A 14,182-nucleotide genomic window follows, 5' to 3' on the forward strand; every position below is an offset into this window, starting at 1 on the left:
CGCACTCTTATTATATATGCTCTCAACCTGAAACTAAAGCTTAACTGTAACTTTTCTGATTTGTTTACTACGCGCGTTTTCAATCAGTGTGTTAATTATGTACGTGTAAAAAAGTAGTTAGCTACATATTATGTTTCTTTTCTGGTTGTAAGTATTATCTTTTAAAAAACCAAGAGTAAAACTCTTCAAAAACTTATTTTTCTAAAGCAACTGCCTCATTTATTTTTCGAAGTACGGCGTCTATCGCCGAGCTGCAGACTATCTCATGTTGAACTTGGAAAGGAAAAGATTGTGATTTTTTAATGGTATGAAGGCTTATTATCTTATAATATATCTATATAGTATATATATATATATATATATATATATATATATATATATATATATATATATATATATATATATATATATATATATATATATATATATATATATATATATATATATATATACACAGTTTTGTAAATCTTCGTTGTAATTATATGATGAAATGCGCCGACTATGCCACATTATTTAGTTGAAATTTTTACCGAATATTCGGGCGAATAGCGATAATTTGGTTAAAATTTTTGAGCTAAATGTCAACTATAACTCCTTAACTTTATTAATTCAAAATAGAAAAATGATATGAAAAGCATTCTAAATCAAAAGCTAATTGCTGTAGCAATTTGCTACTTTTGTTTCTGTTTGCCTGTCTTTGCATTAATTATTGATTCATAATTATTTGATTCTCTTTAAGGCCATTAATTTACTTGCAGATATTTCAAATGAGAGATCAGGGTGAATGAAAAAAAATCATCTGCCTTCCTGATGTATTCTCACTTCTTTGCTGCCGAGTTTCGCCATCTTCAGTTTTGTGGCTAGATGTAGCGTTACTACAGGCCAGAACAGTAACTCTTTCTCTCTCTCTTTAAATATATTATTATGCTGGGACTGTTTTTGTTTCAGTCCTTGCTATGGACCCCTTACTCATTAACACTTTATAATTAAGGTCTATTTCAATTAAATCTTTTATCTCTTATTAAGCTTTTTGCTTAGCTTGCTCCATTGCTTCTTGGTCTCGTGTTAGTTTTTCAGCACAACATAGGCGGATTTAGGATTGAGTTCTTGGGGGGGGGGGGGGGGCAGGAATATTTTTTTAGCAACATTTTAAATTGCCCCCTGCCCCCCATGTTTTGGTCTGTTTTTCTGTGATGTATAAGGCCATGCTTTACTCTTTTTTGTGTCGTTTTCATTAATGTGTGTTTTCATGCTGTCCTTTTTGAATTGGCCTAAAGAGAGGTGACTGGTATCAAGAGAGTGACCCCTTTTAAGTGGGATATGGAATATCTCCAATTTTAGGGGGTTCGGGGGTTTCTCCCCCGGTTTTCAGTCCAAAAAAGTGAATATAGGCATATTTTCAGCACCCCAGTGAAAGCTGTACCATTTGTATTTAATCTTCTTTTTTTTTTCTTTTCTCACATCAGAAAAGGACAATCGCTTCTCTTCATTTTCATTGAACTATTCAAAAAAGAAAAAAATAATAATTTTTTTGTTTTAAGATTTTGGAAGATGCGTTGTTGCTATTTTAAGTCCTCCCAAAACTGGGGGGGGGCATTGCCTCTATGCCCCCCCCCTCCTATAAATCCACCCATGCTCTTCTAAACTAGTCAAAAAAGAAAGAAAATAATGATTTAAAAAGATTTTTTTGGAAGATGTGTTGTTACTACATAAAGTCCTTCCAAAACTGGAGGGGCATTGCCCCCCTCTGACCTCCCATAAATCCGCCCATGCCAGAAATGTTAAACTGGCGTATGCCATTTTGCCTTTTCTATTTTTAAAGCTGCAAATAGAAAAGGAAAAATGTTATAGCTAGACTATGCCAGCTGTGAATTCTGAAGAACCTTCTTAAAATTACATCAGCTGATTAGTTTTTGGGGATTCTTGGTGCATAAAGATTGATTAAACAGATTATGTCAATGCCGCTGGTATGTCGAATAACACAGAATGGCAGACCACCATTGCTTTACTGTATTGGGATCAAACGAGTACTTTGAATTTAAAACTAGTACAGTAGACCCTCGTTTTACGCAGGTTCATTTTACGCAGTTTCGATTACAGTAGAAGACCGTTATAACGCCCACCTATATAACGCAATTCTCTATAAACCACACAACTTTTCAGATGTAAACAATCGGTTTTGAAGATTAAAAAACCCTTCTGCTTTGCTTTGCAAGCATAAAAATTGTTAATCAAATTAAATTTTCAAAATTGTTCATCTTTCCATCTTAATTCAAAGCTTTTGAATTGAAAATTAGTACGCAAAGTAAGCAGAAAATACCAGATGGCTCTTGAAAATGCAGCTGTTATGCAAACCATGAAGCTAGCAGAAGTGCAGGATATTTCACTTTCTTGTAATAAAGAAACATATTTATTTCTGAATAACTAATTGTAGTATTGGTGCTTTGATACTCATTACAGATAAAACTCATCCTGAAGTGCTAATATATAGATATATTGTGAATATTAGTTTCAAAATTTGTGAAACGATCTGTATAATGCAAAAACCTGTATAACGCAAAAGCTCTGGTCCCAAGGTGTGCGTTATAACAGTCTTCTACTGTATACGTGGTTTAAGATTTGACACCTTTATTTTATTTTACGCTGATGAGTTTCGGTTTTATGAGGTAGCGGCAATGCAAACAGATAATATTTTCCCCTCTTTGAAAATCCAAACTCCTAAAGATTGCGGATTACATGTAATAGATTGCATTTTGGCGTGCTAATCATCGAGCTTGGGCCACTGGAGGCATTTTATGCGATGAGTTCTAGAGCTCCTTCCAGAAGTAAAGTTATTAAACTCACACGGTTCAGAACTCACTGGAAGAAGAGCTTTTAGGAGTGACAAAGGATTCCAAAACCAACGAGAATACTGACATCGATGACACACAACCAATAACGTTAACATTGAAAATTTTGAGTCATTCCCTGACAATAGAAATGATCTTTCTGATTTGTTAGTGAAGGAAGATTCTATCATGGAAAGCATCATGGATGCGTTAATGCTCTGTAAAGAACTACAAAAAAAAGTTATCGATTACCAAAAGACCATCATAGCCAGCTCTTTTTCATAAACACTAAATTAATTTGTGTTTTCTTTATGCAAATTGTGCATAGAAATCGATATAAGCACACATTAAACTTTTTCACAAATAGTCCTCACTAAAATGAAGTATTTTTTTTAGAGACGTACCGAGTAGCACTTTGGCCGAGTACCGAGTACTCGGCCTTTCACTACTCATCCGAGTACCGAGTACTCGGCCTTTCACTACTCTACCGAGTACCGAGTACCAATTATGTTTTAAGAAGAACCACCGACACACACATGATGAATATCAAACTTATTGGAATAGTAGTATAGACCACCATGTCCATATAATAGCTTTTAAAACAAAAATTCCAGCTGGAATTTAATTACGCATTATGTAAAAGATTTTGTTTGTGTCAAAAATTTTATAAAAGGGTAATTTTGAAAATTAAAAATAAACAAATAAATAATAAGTATGATTAATCAAGTTGGAATTAAAACTAGTCGGGGGGGGGGGGGGGGGGTGCACAGAAATTTTGGGGCCCTTCACAAATGACTTTTCTGGGCTCCCCTCCATATTGTTTACTAGAGACGTACCGAGTACTCAGTAACTATTCGGTACTCGGCCTGCTCGGCCAATTTACCGAGTACTCGGTACTCGGCCAAATTTTGATCAGATACTCGGCCAATACCGAGTAGTTGAAAAAAAAAAAATATTGTCCCAGACAGATATTGAAATTTATAAAAAAAAGTGCAATCACATATAATATTCTGCAATCATTTACAAGTCAAATTTAAATTTTGAGAATAATAAAGTTTGTAATACTTCAATAGAATTAATCTTTGTTTCAATGTCCCCAAAGTTAATAAAACTTATTTATTAAAAATTGTGCAAAAAAGGTAAGTATAGAAAATATGGAGTTTTTATAGTAAAAATGGATTTTTGCTACAAACAAAAATTAGTTATAAGGAACATAAAAATACCTTTGCTTAAAAAATAAAAGGAAATAAAACAACGTTAAAAGCACAGTGCAGACACGTGTTTTGGCATTACAAGGAGTTCCTTTTTCAATGCACAAAATGGGAGCTCGTGAGTTTAAAGGCATCCGACAAAAGTCTGATTTTTTTGTCGAATGTCTTTACATTCTTTAGCTCACATTTTATGCACTGAAATAGAGGTTCCTTGTAATGCAGAAACAGGCGTCTGCAGTGTTCCTGCACATTTGTTTTATTTGCTTTTAAAAATTATTTATGTTTGGCGAACTAGAACTATGATAAGATTGGCATAATTTGTTTTAATTCCAACTTGATTAATCATACCTTTTATTTATTTATTTTTAATTTTAAAAATAATTTTTTTGTAAAATTTTTGACATAAAACAATTTTTTTCAAATAATGCGTAATTAAATTTCAGCAGGAATTTAGTTTTAAAAACTATTATATGGATATGGAGGTCTATACTACTCTTCCAATAGGTTCAAAATTCATCACATGTTTGTCGGTGGTTCTTCTTAAAACATAATTGGTACTCGGTAACTCGGCCGAGTACTCTGTAACTCGATACTCGGCCGAGTAATGAAAGGCCGAGTACTCGGCTACTCGGCCAAAGTGCTACTTGGTACGTCTCTATTGTTTACCTCTATATTTCATGCCTAGTTAAAAAATTATTGGGCCTCCTACAGGTTTGGGCCAACAGGTGTCCCTTCTCTCCCCCCCCCCCCGTTCACGCCAAAAATGGTTCTAATCCGCCAAACATAATAATACAAAATTTCCATATTTTTTACACTGCTCCATTTTTAATAAATAAGTTTTATTAACTTTGCAGAGATTGAAAAGATTTACTCCATTGAAGCATAACAAACTTCATTATTCTCAAAATTTAAATTTGACTTGTAAATTTGAATTGTAAATGATTGCAGTATATTATGTGGTTGCACTCCTTTATTAATTCTAAAATCTGCCTTAATAATATTCCATACTCGGTATTGGCCGAGAATCTGATCAAAACTTGGCCGAGTACCGAGTACTCGGCAAATTGGCCGAGTATCGAGTAGTTACCGAGTATCGAGTAGTTACCGAGTACTCGGTACGTCTCTAAAATCGATATAAGCACACATAAAACTTTTTCACAAATAGTCCTCACTAGAATGAAGTATTTTTTTTAATCTACGGAACCTAACCAATATTTTAACACTAATATTCAGTCTTAATTTACGCGGCATTTCCGAGGAACGTAACCCCCGTGTGAAACGAGAGTCTACTGTAATAACAATAATGTTTTATTGCACAAAATTTGCACACGTAATGTTTCAACTTTGTAAATAACAATTTTTCAGTACAAGCAGAGTGAGCGTGCGAATGAAAAGAGATCAGACAAAAGCAGAAAGTAACTTGAAGGGGTTTTTTCTTGCTCTGCCTGTATCCTAACTGACTGCAGTGCAAGGGCGCCCATATGCAAAATTTTAAGGGATATATCAAGATATCAAGGTTCGACTGTACACATGTTATTTTGATATTAAAAGATATTTTAGCAGGAATAATCTATATTATATTTATTTATTGTTTTGTTAAACTGTGAGCTTTTGAAAGTGCTCAGCTTATTAATTTTTCGTGGAAGCTCAACCAGGACGTATGATAGTTCTTGAAAAAACATATTTATCTTGTGCAACATCAAGAAGAGCCAAATTTGAAAAGTAACTTGTTTATTATGGCTATGATATATACAATGACATGTTACTGATAATACGCTCTTTACAATATTCAGTAGCTCATAATACTTTAAATGACTTCTGAATCTAACATTCTAAGTCAAAGTATGAAACGTTTTACAGGGTTCATACTCAACTTTGAAAATCAAAAGTAAGGAGTTTTTAAGGAGTTTCGCAGGAGTTCATCTTATTTTTTAAGGAGTAGTTCCCTGTTTAAAGATGTATTTTTTAAAACCTATTTCAGAAAAAATATGTACAACTCTAATATTATTTATTTTTGTTTTCATACAAAACATTGAACGCACAAACATACTAAATTTATAGTAAAATATGCATTTACTGCATTTTCTTTGAGGTGAGCCGCCTCGGTATCAAATTCAAATACAAGGGGGGGTGGGGTATATAAAAGAATTTATAGAAGCAAAAAAAAAAACCCTTTAAAATGGTACTTTAACAAACCTACAAGATGTTATTTTACAAATAACTATCTACATAATCGTCATAAATTTGAAAAAAAAATTCGGATGTGGGGAAGAAATTTGTCTAACGAAAAAATCGGATTTCCGGTATTAGCAGACGAATAAATAGTGGAATTTTGGTAAAATTAGGTACAACGTAATCACTCCTATCAGATTGGCGATAGAAAAACATCTTTAAGGCCATGTAGAATAAAAAAATAAGGAGTTTGTAAGGAGATAATAGCAAAATTCAGGAGTTTTAAGGGCCCTTATTTTCTTTTCTTAAAAAGCAGAAGTTTATAAGGAGTTTGTAAGGAGCGTACGAACCCTGTTTTACATACTGAGCTTTGATATTCATGTCAAGAGCAGTAAGCCGAAGCTATCGGCAAAAACGGACAGACTCGACTGAGCTGCCGAAAAAAAACAACCGAGTCCGACTTGGGTTGAAATTGAAAGGGAAGAGAGTTAGGCAAAGTGCCGGGAGCTTAAATGCTACCGGCAATTTGCATATTCTGCTGACGCGATCTCGTTGCAAGAAGGAAAGAACGAATGAGAAAAAACTAATGCAAATTAAGATTGCCAACACTTTTGGAAAATAATTTACCTCCTTTCGTAACAGTTTTTAAACTTAAATAAAAGTTTGAATTTTAACTGAAAACTTTCATTTTACTGAAAAAAAGGTTGAAATTGACAAAATAATATTTTATCTGGGGCATTTTTTTTCCGGTGGTTTTATCCGGGGAGGACAAAATAGAACAACCCTGGGGGTGGGGAGGCACTGAACCCTATGTACGCTATGTTGTTACCTGGTTATAAAAAAAAAAAAATTTTGTTGAAAAGGCTTGATCATCAGTCAGGCTTTGCGATAACAAAAAACATGATATAGCGAACAGTTATTATGCTACTTTGAACAATTGGGGGGATGGCTTTATTGGTGTACACAGCCTTATTTGGCACACCCACCTAATGTATATATGGGTACCACGGACACTTGGGGGCACCCCTTGCCTCTTCCTACGGCACCCAGTTTGAGAACCCCTGGGTTGTACGAGTTTTGGACAGGTCTTGGACAGAAATTTAGGTTTTTAACAGTTTCATGAAAACCCATGTCAAAAGGGGAGTTTAGACTTGACAGGAAAACACTTTGGTTAAAACCAGACATTCCAACTTTTGAAAAACTAAATTAGTACAGTAGAAGACCATTATAACGCCGACCTATATAACGCAATTCTCTATAAACCGCACAACTTTTCAGAAGTAAACAATAGGGTTTGAAGTTTAAAAAATCCCTCTATTTTGCATTGCAAACATAAAAATGGTTAGACAAATTAAATTTTGAAACTTTTTTATCTTCCCATCATGACTCAAAGCTTTTAAATGAAATTATTCATAGTAAAAGATTCACAGTAGATACCAGATGGCTCTTGAAAATGCAGCTGTTACGCAAACCATGAAGCTAGCTGAAGTGCAGGGTAATCAATTCACTTTCATTTGATTGTGAGACATATTTATTTGTGAATGACTAATTCTATAATAATTGCTTTACTACTCATTGCTGATAAAACCCACTCTGAAGTGCTAATATAGATATATTCTGAATATTAGTTTCAAAATTTGTGAAACGACCTATATAACGCAAAAGCTGTGGTCCCAAGGTGTGCGTTATAATGGTCTTCTACTGTAGCAGAGTTTTATGCTGGAGGGGGGGGGGGGAGATAAAACCACACATTTAATGACGAATGCAACACACGCACTGAATAATTTACGTTTTTAATTCTGTACCTCAGAGAAAGACTGCTGTAAGTTCAAAAAGTGGGGTTTTCTGTTAGTGCATTGAATGCCAAAACCTATTCCGCCATGTAAACGTTAAACCAAAAAAAGAAACATTTTTTATTTTTTCACTAGGTTTAAAAGAGCGTGTGTCCCATCCTTTGCATGCTGCATGCGCGCCAGAAAAAGTTTTTCCTCTCTCCTGGACAAGTAAACTTGGACTTTGCTTTGAAAAAAATGCTAATAATTGATATTAAGTTTTTTAACATTATTGTGGCAAGATTATTTCACTTATTTTCAAACAGACATTTAGAATTTTCATAGAAAAACAGTATTATCTAAATGATTATAATATGGATATTATTTGTAATGACTGAAACACTTCCTGTGATTATAAAGAAAAGCAAAAAAAAAAAAAGAAAAGCGAAAATCATAGGTTTTGGACACGTTTTTGTAGCGTCGTAGTTCAAAGCTGTAGTTTGTTGAAACTAAGATTTTTTCATAGCTTTTGGCAGCTCTGGTTAAAACCATAAACTGTCAAATACTTGCCGAGCCTGGTTCCAAATGTATTAAGTAACAATTAGGCATTTTGTCTTCAGCAATGATGTCACTTATAATAATGTTTCTTTCAGGAATCCTGATTTTAACACACTGCGGAAGAGCCGTTCCTGAGATTGCCCTGAACCTGCAATTGATTTGGAGTGGAAGAAGAAGGAAAAAAAAAACAGCCTATTTATGACCAAGATTTGGCAACAGTATTCTTTTGTTTATTGCAACTTCTTTGCTATCTTTAAAAAAATAAGTAAGAAATCATATTTGTGAGAATATTACAAAAAACAAAAGAAAAGAAAAGAAGACACTCTTCCGAACTAAATGGCCATTAGAGGTTCTTGCCCTATTATTGTGAGTATTGCCTAAAATCCTTTTCTCAAAGTTAATATTTGAAGAGACATTTAAGGATATACACTATGGAAAAACCATATCCTTGTGAGTTGTGTAAAAGGACATTTTCTCATAAATCAAGTTTGAAAAGACATTTGGGGACACACACGAATGAAAAACCACACTCTTGTGAGTTTTGTGGAAAGACATTTTATGATAGCTCCGGTTTGAAAACGCATTTGACGATACACACCAATGAAAAACCATATTCTTGTGAGTTTTGCGAAAAGACGTTTTCTGTCAATTTCAAATTGAAAAGGCATTTGAAGATACACACGAATGAAAAACCGCATTCTTGCGACGATTGCGGGAAGATATTTTCCGACGGTTCAAATCTGAAAAGACATTTGAGGTTGCACACCAATGAAAAACTTCATTCTTGTGAGCACTGTCTAAAAGTTTTCTCTACCAGCTCTTATTTGAAAACGCATTTGATGATACACTCGAATGAGAAACCGTATTCTTGCGACTGCTGCAAAAAGACGTTTTCTATTAGATCAAAATTGAAAAGACATTTGCAGACACACGCAAATGAAAAACCGTATTCTTGCGAGGGTTGCGGGAAGGCATTTTCCGAGTTTTCGAATTTGAAAAGACATTTGAGGTTGCACACCAATGAAAAACCATATTCTTGTGAGCACTGTCTAAAAGTTTTCTCAACGAGCTCTCATTTGAAAATTCATTTGAGGATGCACATGAATGAAAAACCGTATTCTTGCGAGTGCTGCAAAAAGACGTTTTACGATAGTTCTGCTTTGAGAAAACATTTGAGGACTCACACGAATGAAAAACCGTATTCTTGTGAGTATTGTAAAAAGACGTTTTCTCATGGTTCAGGTTTGAAAATACATTTGAGGACTCACACCAATGAAAAACCGTATTCTTGTGAGTACTGTCTAAAAGTTTTCTCTACGAGCTCTCATTTGAAAACGCATTTGAGGATACACACGAATGAAAAACCATATTCTTGTGAGTATTGTAAGAAGACATTTTCTGCTAGTTCGATTTTGAAAGTACATATGAGGATACACACCAATGAAAAACCATATTGTTGTGAACATTGCAAAAGCACATTTACGCAGAGTTCGGGTTTGAAAGTACATTTGAGGAAACACACTAGTGAAAAGAACATAATGTCGTGAGTGCTGTAAAAGCTTTTTGTATGTGCTCACATTTGAGGCAGTGAGAAGCAAAGGGATGTAAGTGGACTATTTAAGGGGAGTACGTTTTTAACGATACAAACTTCTTGATCGTGCTCATATTAGAAGTTAGTTAAAATAAGCTTTGAAGGAATGTATACCTATTTTGAAGAGGTATGATTTTTCCCCTTTAAATTGCAGTCGAAATGGTATTTTTGAAACTAAATGTTCCTTTATCTCAGAAACTAAATCATGTTAGGCTTTGAAATTTTTATCACCTATTGCATACATCTAATTGCATTTACTGAAGTAAATTTTTTCTCATATTTGAAAATTATTTTTTTATAGAGCTGATTTTGTATTGCAAAACAGCAATTTTTTTAAAAAATGACTTATATATTAGAATTAAAAAAAAAAAAACTAAGCGTTATATCTAAAATTTTACTTCAATATATAGAAAAAAATCTACTTAAAGATACAGAAAAAATTTCAAAATTGTACCTTGTGAGTTTTGTAAAAGGACATTTTCTCATAGTTTAAGTTTGAAAAGACATTTGAGGACACACACGAATGAAAAACCACTCTTGTGGGTTTTGTGGAAAGACATTTTCTGATAGTTCTGGTTTGAAAACACATTTGACGATATTCACTAATGAAAAACCATATTCTTGTGAGTTTTGCGAAATGACATTTTCTGTTAATTTCAAATTGAAAAGACATTTGAGGTTACACACTAATGAAAAACCATATTCTTGTGAGCACTGTCTAAAAGTTTTCTCAACGAGCTCTCATTTGAAAATTCATTTGAGGATGCACATGAATGAGAAACCGTATTCTTGTGAGTGCTGTAAAAAGACGTTTTAATATAGTTCGGCTTTGAGAAAACATTTGAGGATACACACCAATGAAAAACCATATTGTTGTGAACATTGCAAAAGCAAATTTACCCAGAGTTCAGGTTTGAAAGTACATTTGAGGAAACACACTAATGAAGAAAACATAATATCATGAGTGCTGTAAAAGTTTTTTGTATGACCTCATCAGCGTTCGCCGATATATATCAGTCGATATATATACAGTTGGCTCTCTGTTCAACGACGCTCTATTTAACGACTTTCTCTGTATAAAGACGGCTTTTCACGGTCCCAGATGGCCCACTATAGTTTTAAAAACATTCTATTTAACGACGCTTTCTACTTAAGGATGATTTTCTGTGGTCTCTTGAAAGTCGTTAAACGGAGAGCCAACTGTACGATATTTATTTTGAAAATATAATATTTTGATATTTTCGCTACTTATTTTTTCAATTACGGTATTTTCAATATAAATATTATATTAATCATAGTAATATTGTTCATTTGTTATTAAAAATTACCTAAAAGTTAGGCACTATATTTTTTATGATGTATTAGTACATCATTAATGCAGCAAAGTAATGTATTTCTTTTTTTATTTTATATTCATAAAATTATTAGTAGTGTAACAATTTTAAATCATATTAAAAGTGCCTGATGAAATATTAAACATTGGTCAGAAAAAAATAAAATGTCTTGTGACTGTAGTATGACTGAGTAGAACAGCTAATGCTAAATTAACTCCATTAAAATTGAAAATATATATAAAATGAAGTATTAGATATAAATAAAATGAAAGAAACCTTAATTTTAAGTCTACCTCCCTTTCCTATATTACTATTGTAATAGTAATACAGTAGAAGACTGTTATAATGCCGACCTATATAACGCAATTCTCTATAAACTGCACAACTTTTCAAAAGTAAACAATAGGTTTTTAAGTTTAAAAAATCCCTCTGTTTTACTTTGCTAACATAAAAATTGTTAGGAAATTTAAATTTTGAAACAGTTCTTCATCTTTCCAGCTTAATTCAAAGCTTTTAAATGAAAATTAATATTCACAGTAAAAAGAAAATATCAGATGGCTCTTGAAAAGGCAGCTGTTATGCAAACTATGAAGCTAGCAGAAGTGCAGGATAACTCGCTTTCTTTCAATTGTAAAGCATATTTGTTTGTGAATGACTAATAATATTAGTGCTTTAATACTCACTGCAGATAAAACTCATTCTGAAGTGCTAATATAGAGATATATTCTGAATATTGGTTTCAAAATTTGTGAAATGATCTATATAACTCAAAAACCTGTATAACGCAACAGCTCTGGTCCCAAGGTGTGTGTTATAATAGTCTTCTACTGTAAAGAAAAATAGAGAATGATTTGAGTACACATTTACTATTTTGAAGACTTCAGTTTGTGATTATTGAAAATATCGGATATATATCAAAATATCCAATATTTTTTTTCGAAAATATCATATTTTTGAAAATTTCATGATATTTTCAAAAACCCTGGAGCTCACATTTCAGGCATTGAGAAGCAAAGGGATGTAAGTGGACTTTTAAAAGTTTTTGAGTGAATCACGTTTAAAGTTCAGATCCTAGACAGGCATGCTTAAAATTTAAAAAAAAAAAAAAATCAAAACCATGTGTAGAGCAGTGCCTACCATTTGTCTGGTTATCTCCAAAATTTTAATTTTGACATTTACATCCCTTTGCTTGTCATTGCCTCATTTGAGGATGCACATGAATGAGAAACCGTATTCTTGCGAGTGCTGCAAAAAGACGTTTTACGACAGTTCGGCTTTGAGAAAACATTTGAGGACGCACACAAATGAAAAACCGTATTCTTGTGAGTACTGTAAAAAGACATTTTCTCATGGTTCAGGCTTGAAAATACATTTGAGGACTCACACCAATGAAAAACCGTATTCTTGTGAGTACTGTCTAAAAGTTTTCTCTACGAGCTCTCATTTGAAAACGCATTTGAGGATACACACGAATGAAAAACCATATTCTTGTGAGTATTGTAAGAAGACATTTTCTGCTAGTTCGATTTTGAAAGTACATATGAGGATACACACCAATGAAAAACCATATTGTTGTGAACATTGCAAAAGCACATTTACCCAGAGTTCGGGTTTGAAAGTACATTTGAGGAAACACACTAGTGAAAAGAACGTAATATCGTGAGTGCTGTAAAAGCTTTTTGTATGTGCTCACATTTGAGGCAGTGAGAAGCAAAGGGATGTAAGTGGACTATTTAAGGGGAGTACGTTTTTAACGATACAAACTTCTTGATCGTGCTCATATTAGAAGTTAGTTAAAATAAGCTTTGAAGGAATGTATACCTATTTTGAAGAGGTATGATTTTCCCCTTTAAATTGCAATCGAAATGGTATTTTTGAAACTAAATGTTCCTTTATCTCAGAAACTAAATCATGTTAGGCTTTGAAATTTTTACCGCCTATTGCATACATCGAATTGCATTTACTGAAGTAAATTTTTTCTCATATTTGAAAATTATATTTTTATAGAGCTGATTTTGTATTGCAAAACAGCATTTTTTTTAAGTGACTTATATATTAGAATTTTTTTTAAAAAAAATTAAGCGTTATATCTGTAAAATTTTATTTCAGTAAAGAGAAAAAAGTCTACTTAAAGATACAGAAAAAATTTCAAAATTGTATCTTAAATAGACTTTTAGAAAAAGGTACATAAACCTGTGAAAATTGACATTGATGGTATAGGGGATAGTGACTCCCCTTAAAGTTTTTGAGTAAATCACATATAAAGTTCAGATCCTAGGTAGGCATTCTAAAAAAAAAACAAAAAAATCAAAACCATGCTGTAGAGCAGTACCTACTATTTGTTTGGTTATTTCCAAATTTTTAATTTTGACATGTACATCCCTTTGCTTGTCATTGCCTCATTTGAGGACACATACTAATGAAAAGCCATATTTTCTTAAGGCCATTATATGATTTCAAGGACATATTCTTGTTTGCTCAGGTTTGAACAGAGGCGGCGATTGTCCTTGATGTCCGGTTCCTTTTTCAACTCCACCATCCTCTGCAGGCCAGACTCCTCCTGGCATCCATGTCCTACACACACACGCCAGCGTGCACACACACAGGTCTACACACACACACAAGCCTACACATACACAACTATACACATGCCCAAGAGGAGGGACAGGAACCGTTGCTAGAAACAAGCGAGTGGGGTAGTAACCAATGAGTTGGG

At 33.3% G+C, this 14,182-nt stretch overlaps 1 protein-coding gene across 1 annotated transcript; it reads left to right on the forward strand.

Moving 5' to 3' along the window:
• Window positions 1–8,972: 8,972 nt before the first annotated feature.
• On the forward strand, window positions 8,973–13,977 carry LOC129233039 (zinc finger protein 345-like). The gene is made up of 3 exons (XM_054867121.1): window positions 8,973–9,783; window positions 12,825–12,902; window positions 13,949–13,977. Exons 1-3 carry the CDS (start codon window positions 8,973–8,975, stop codon window positions 13,975–13,977), a joined length of 918 nt encoding a protein of 305 aa, XP_054723096.1.
• The last annotated feature ends 205 nt before the right edge of the window (window positions 13,978–14,182 follow it).

This window comes from Uloborus diversus, unplaced genomic scaffold (assembly GCF_026930045.1).
Source record: "Uloborus diversus isolate 005 unplaced genomic scaffold, Udiv.v.3.1 scaffold_15, whole genome shotgun sequence".
Taxonomy (NCBI): Eukaryota; Metazoa; Arthropoda; class Arachnida; order Araneae; family Uloboridae; genus Uloborus; species Uloborus diversus.

Excerpts from the sequence above, each read along its gene's own strand:
- LOC129233039 (XM_054867121.1), top strand. The coding sequence starts at position 8,973 with ATGGAAAAACCATATCCTTGTGAGTTGTGTAAAAGGACATTTTCTCAT. Across the intron at positions 9,784-12,824 it reads GACGTTTTCTCATGGTTCAG|GCTTGAAAATACATTTGAGG; the intron begins GTTTGAAAATAC and ends CTCATGGTTCAG. Across the intron at positions 12,903-13,948 it reads TCTAAAAGTTTTCTCTACGA|GTTTGAACAGAGGCGGCGAT; the intron begins GCTCTCATTTGA and ends TTGTTTGCTCAG.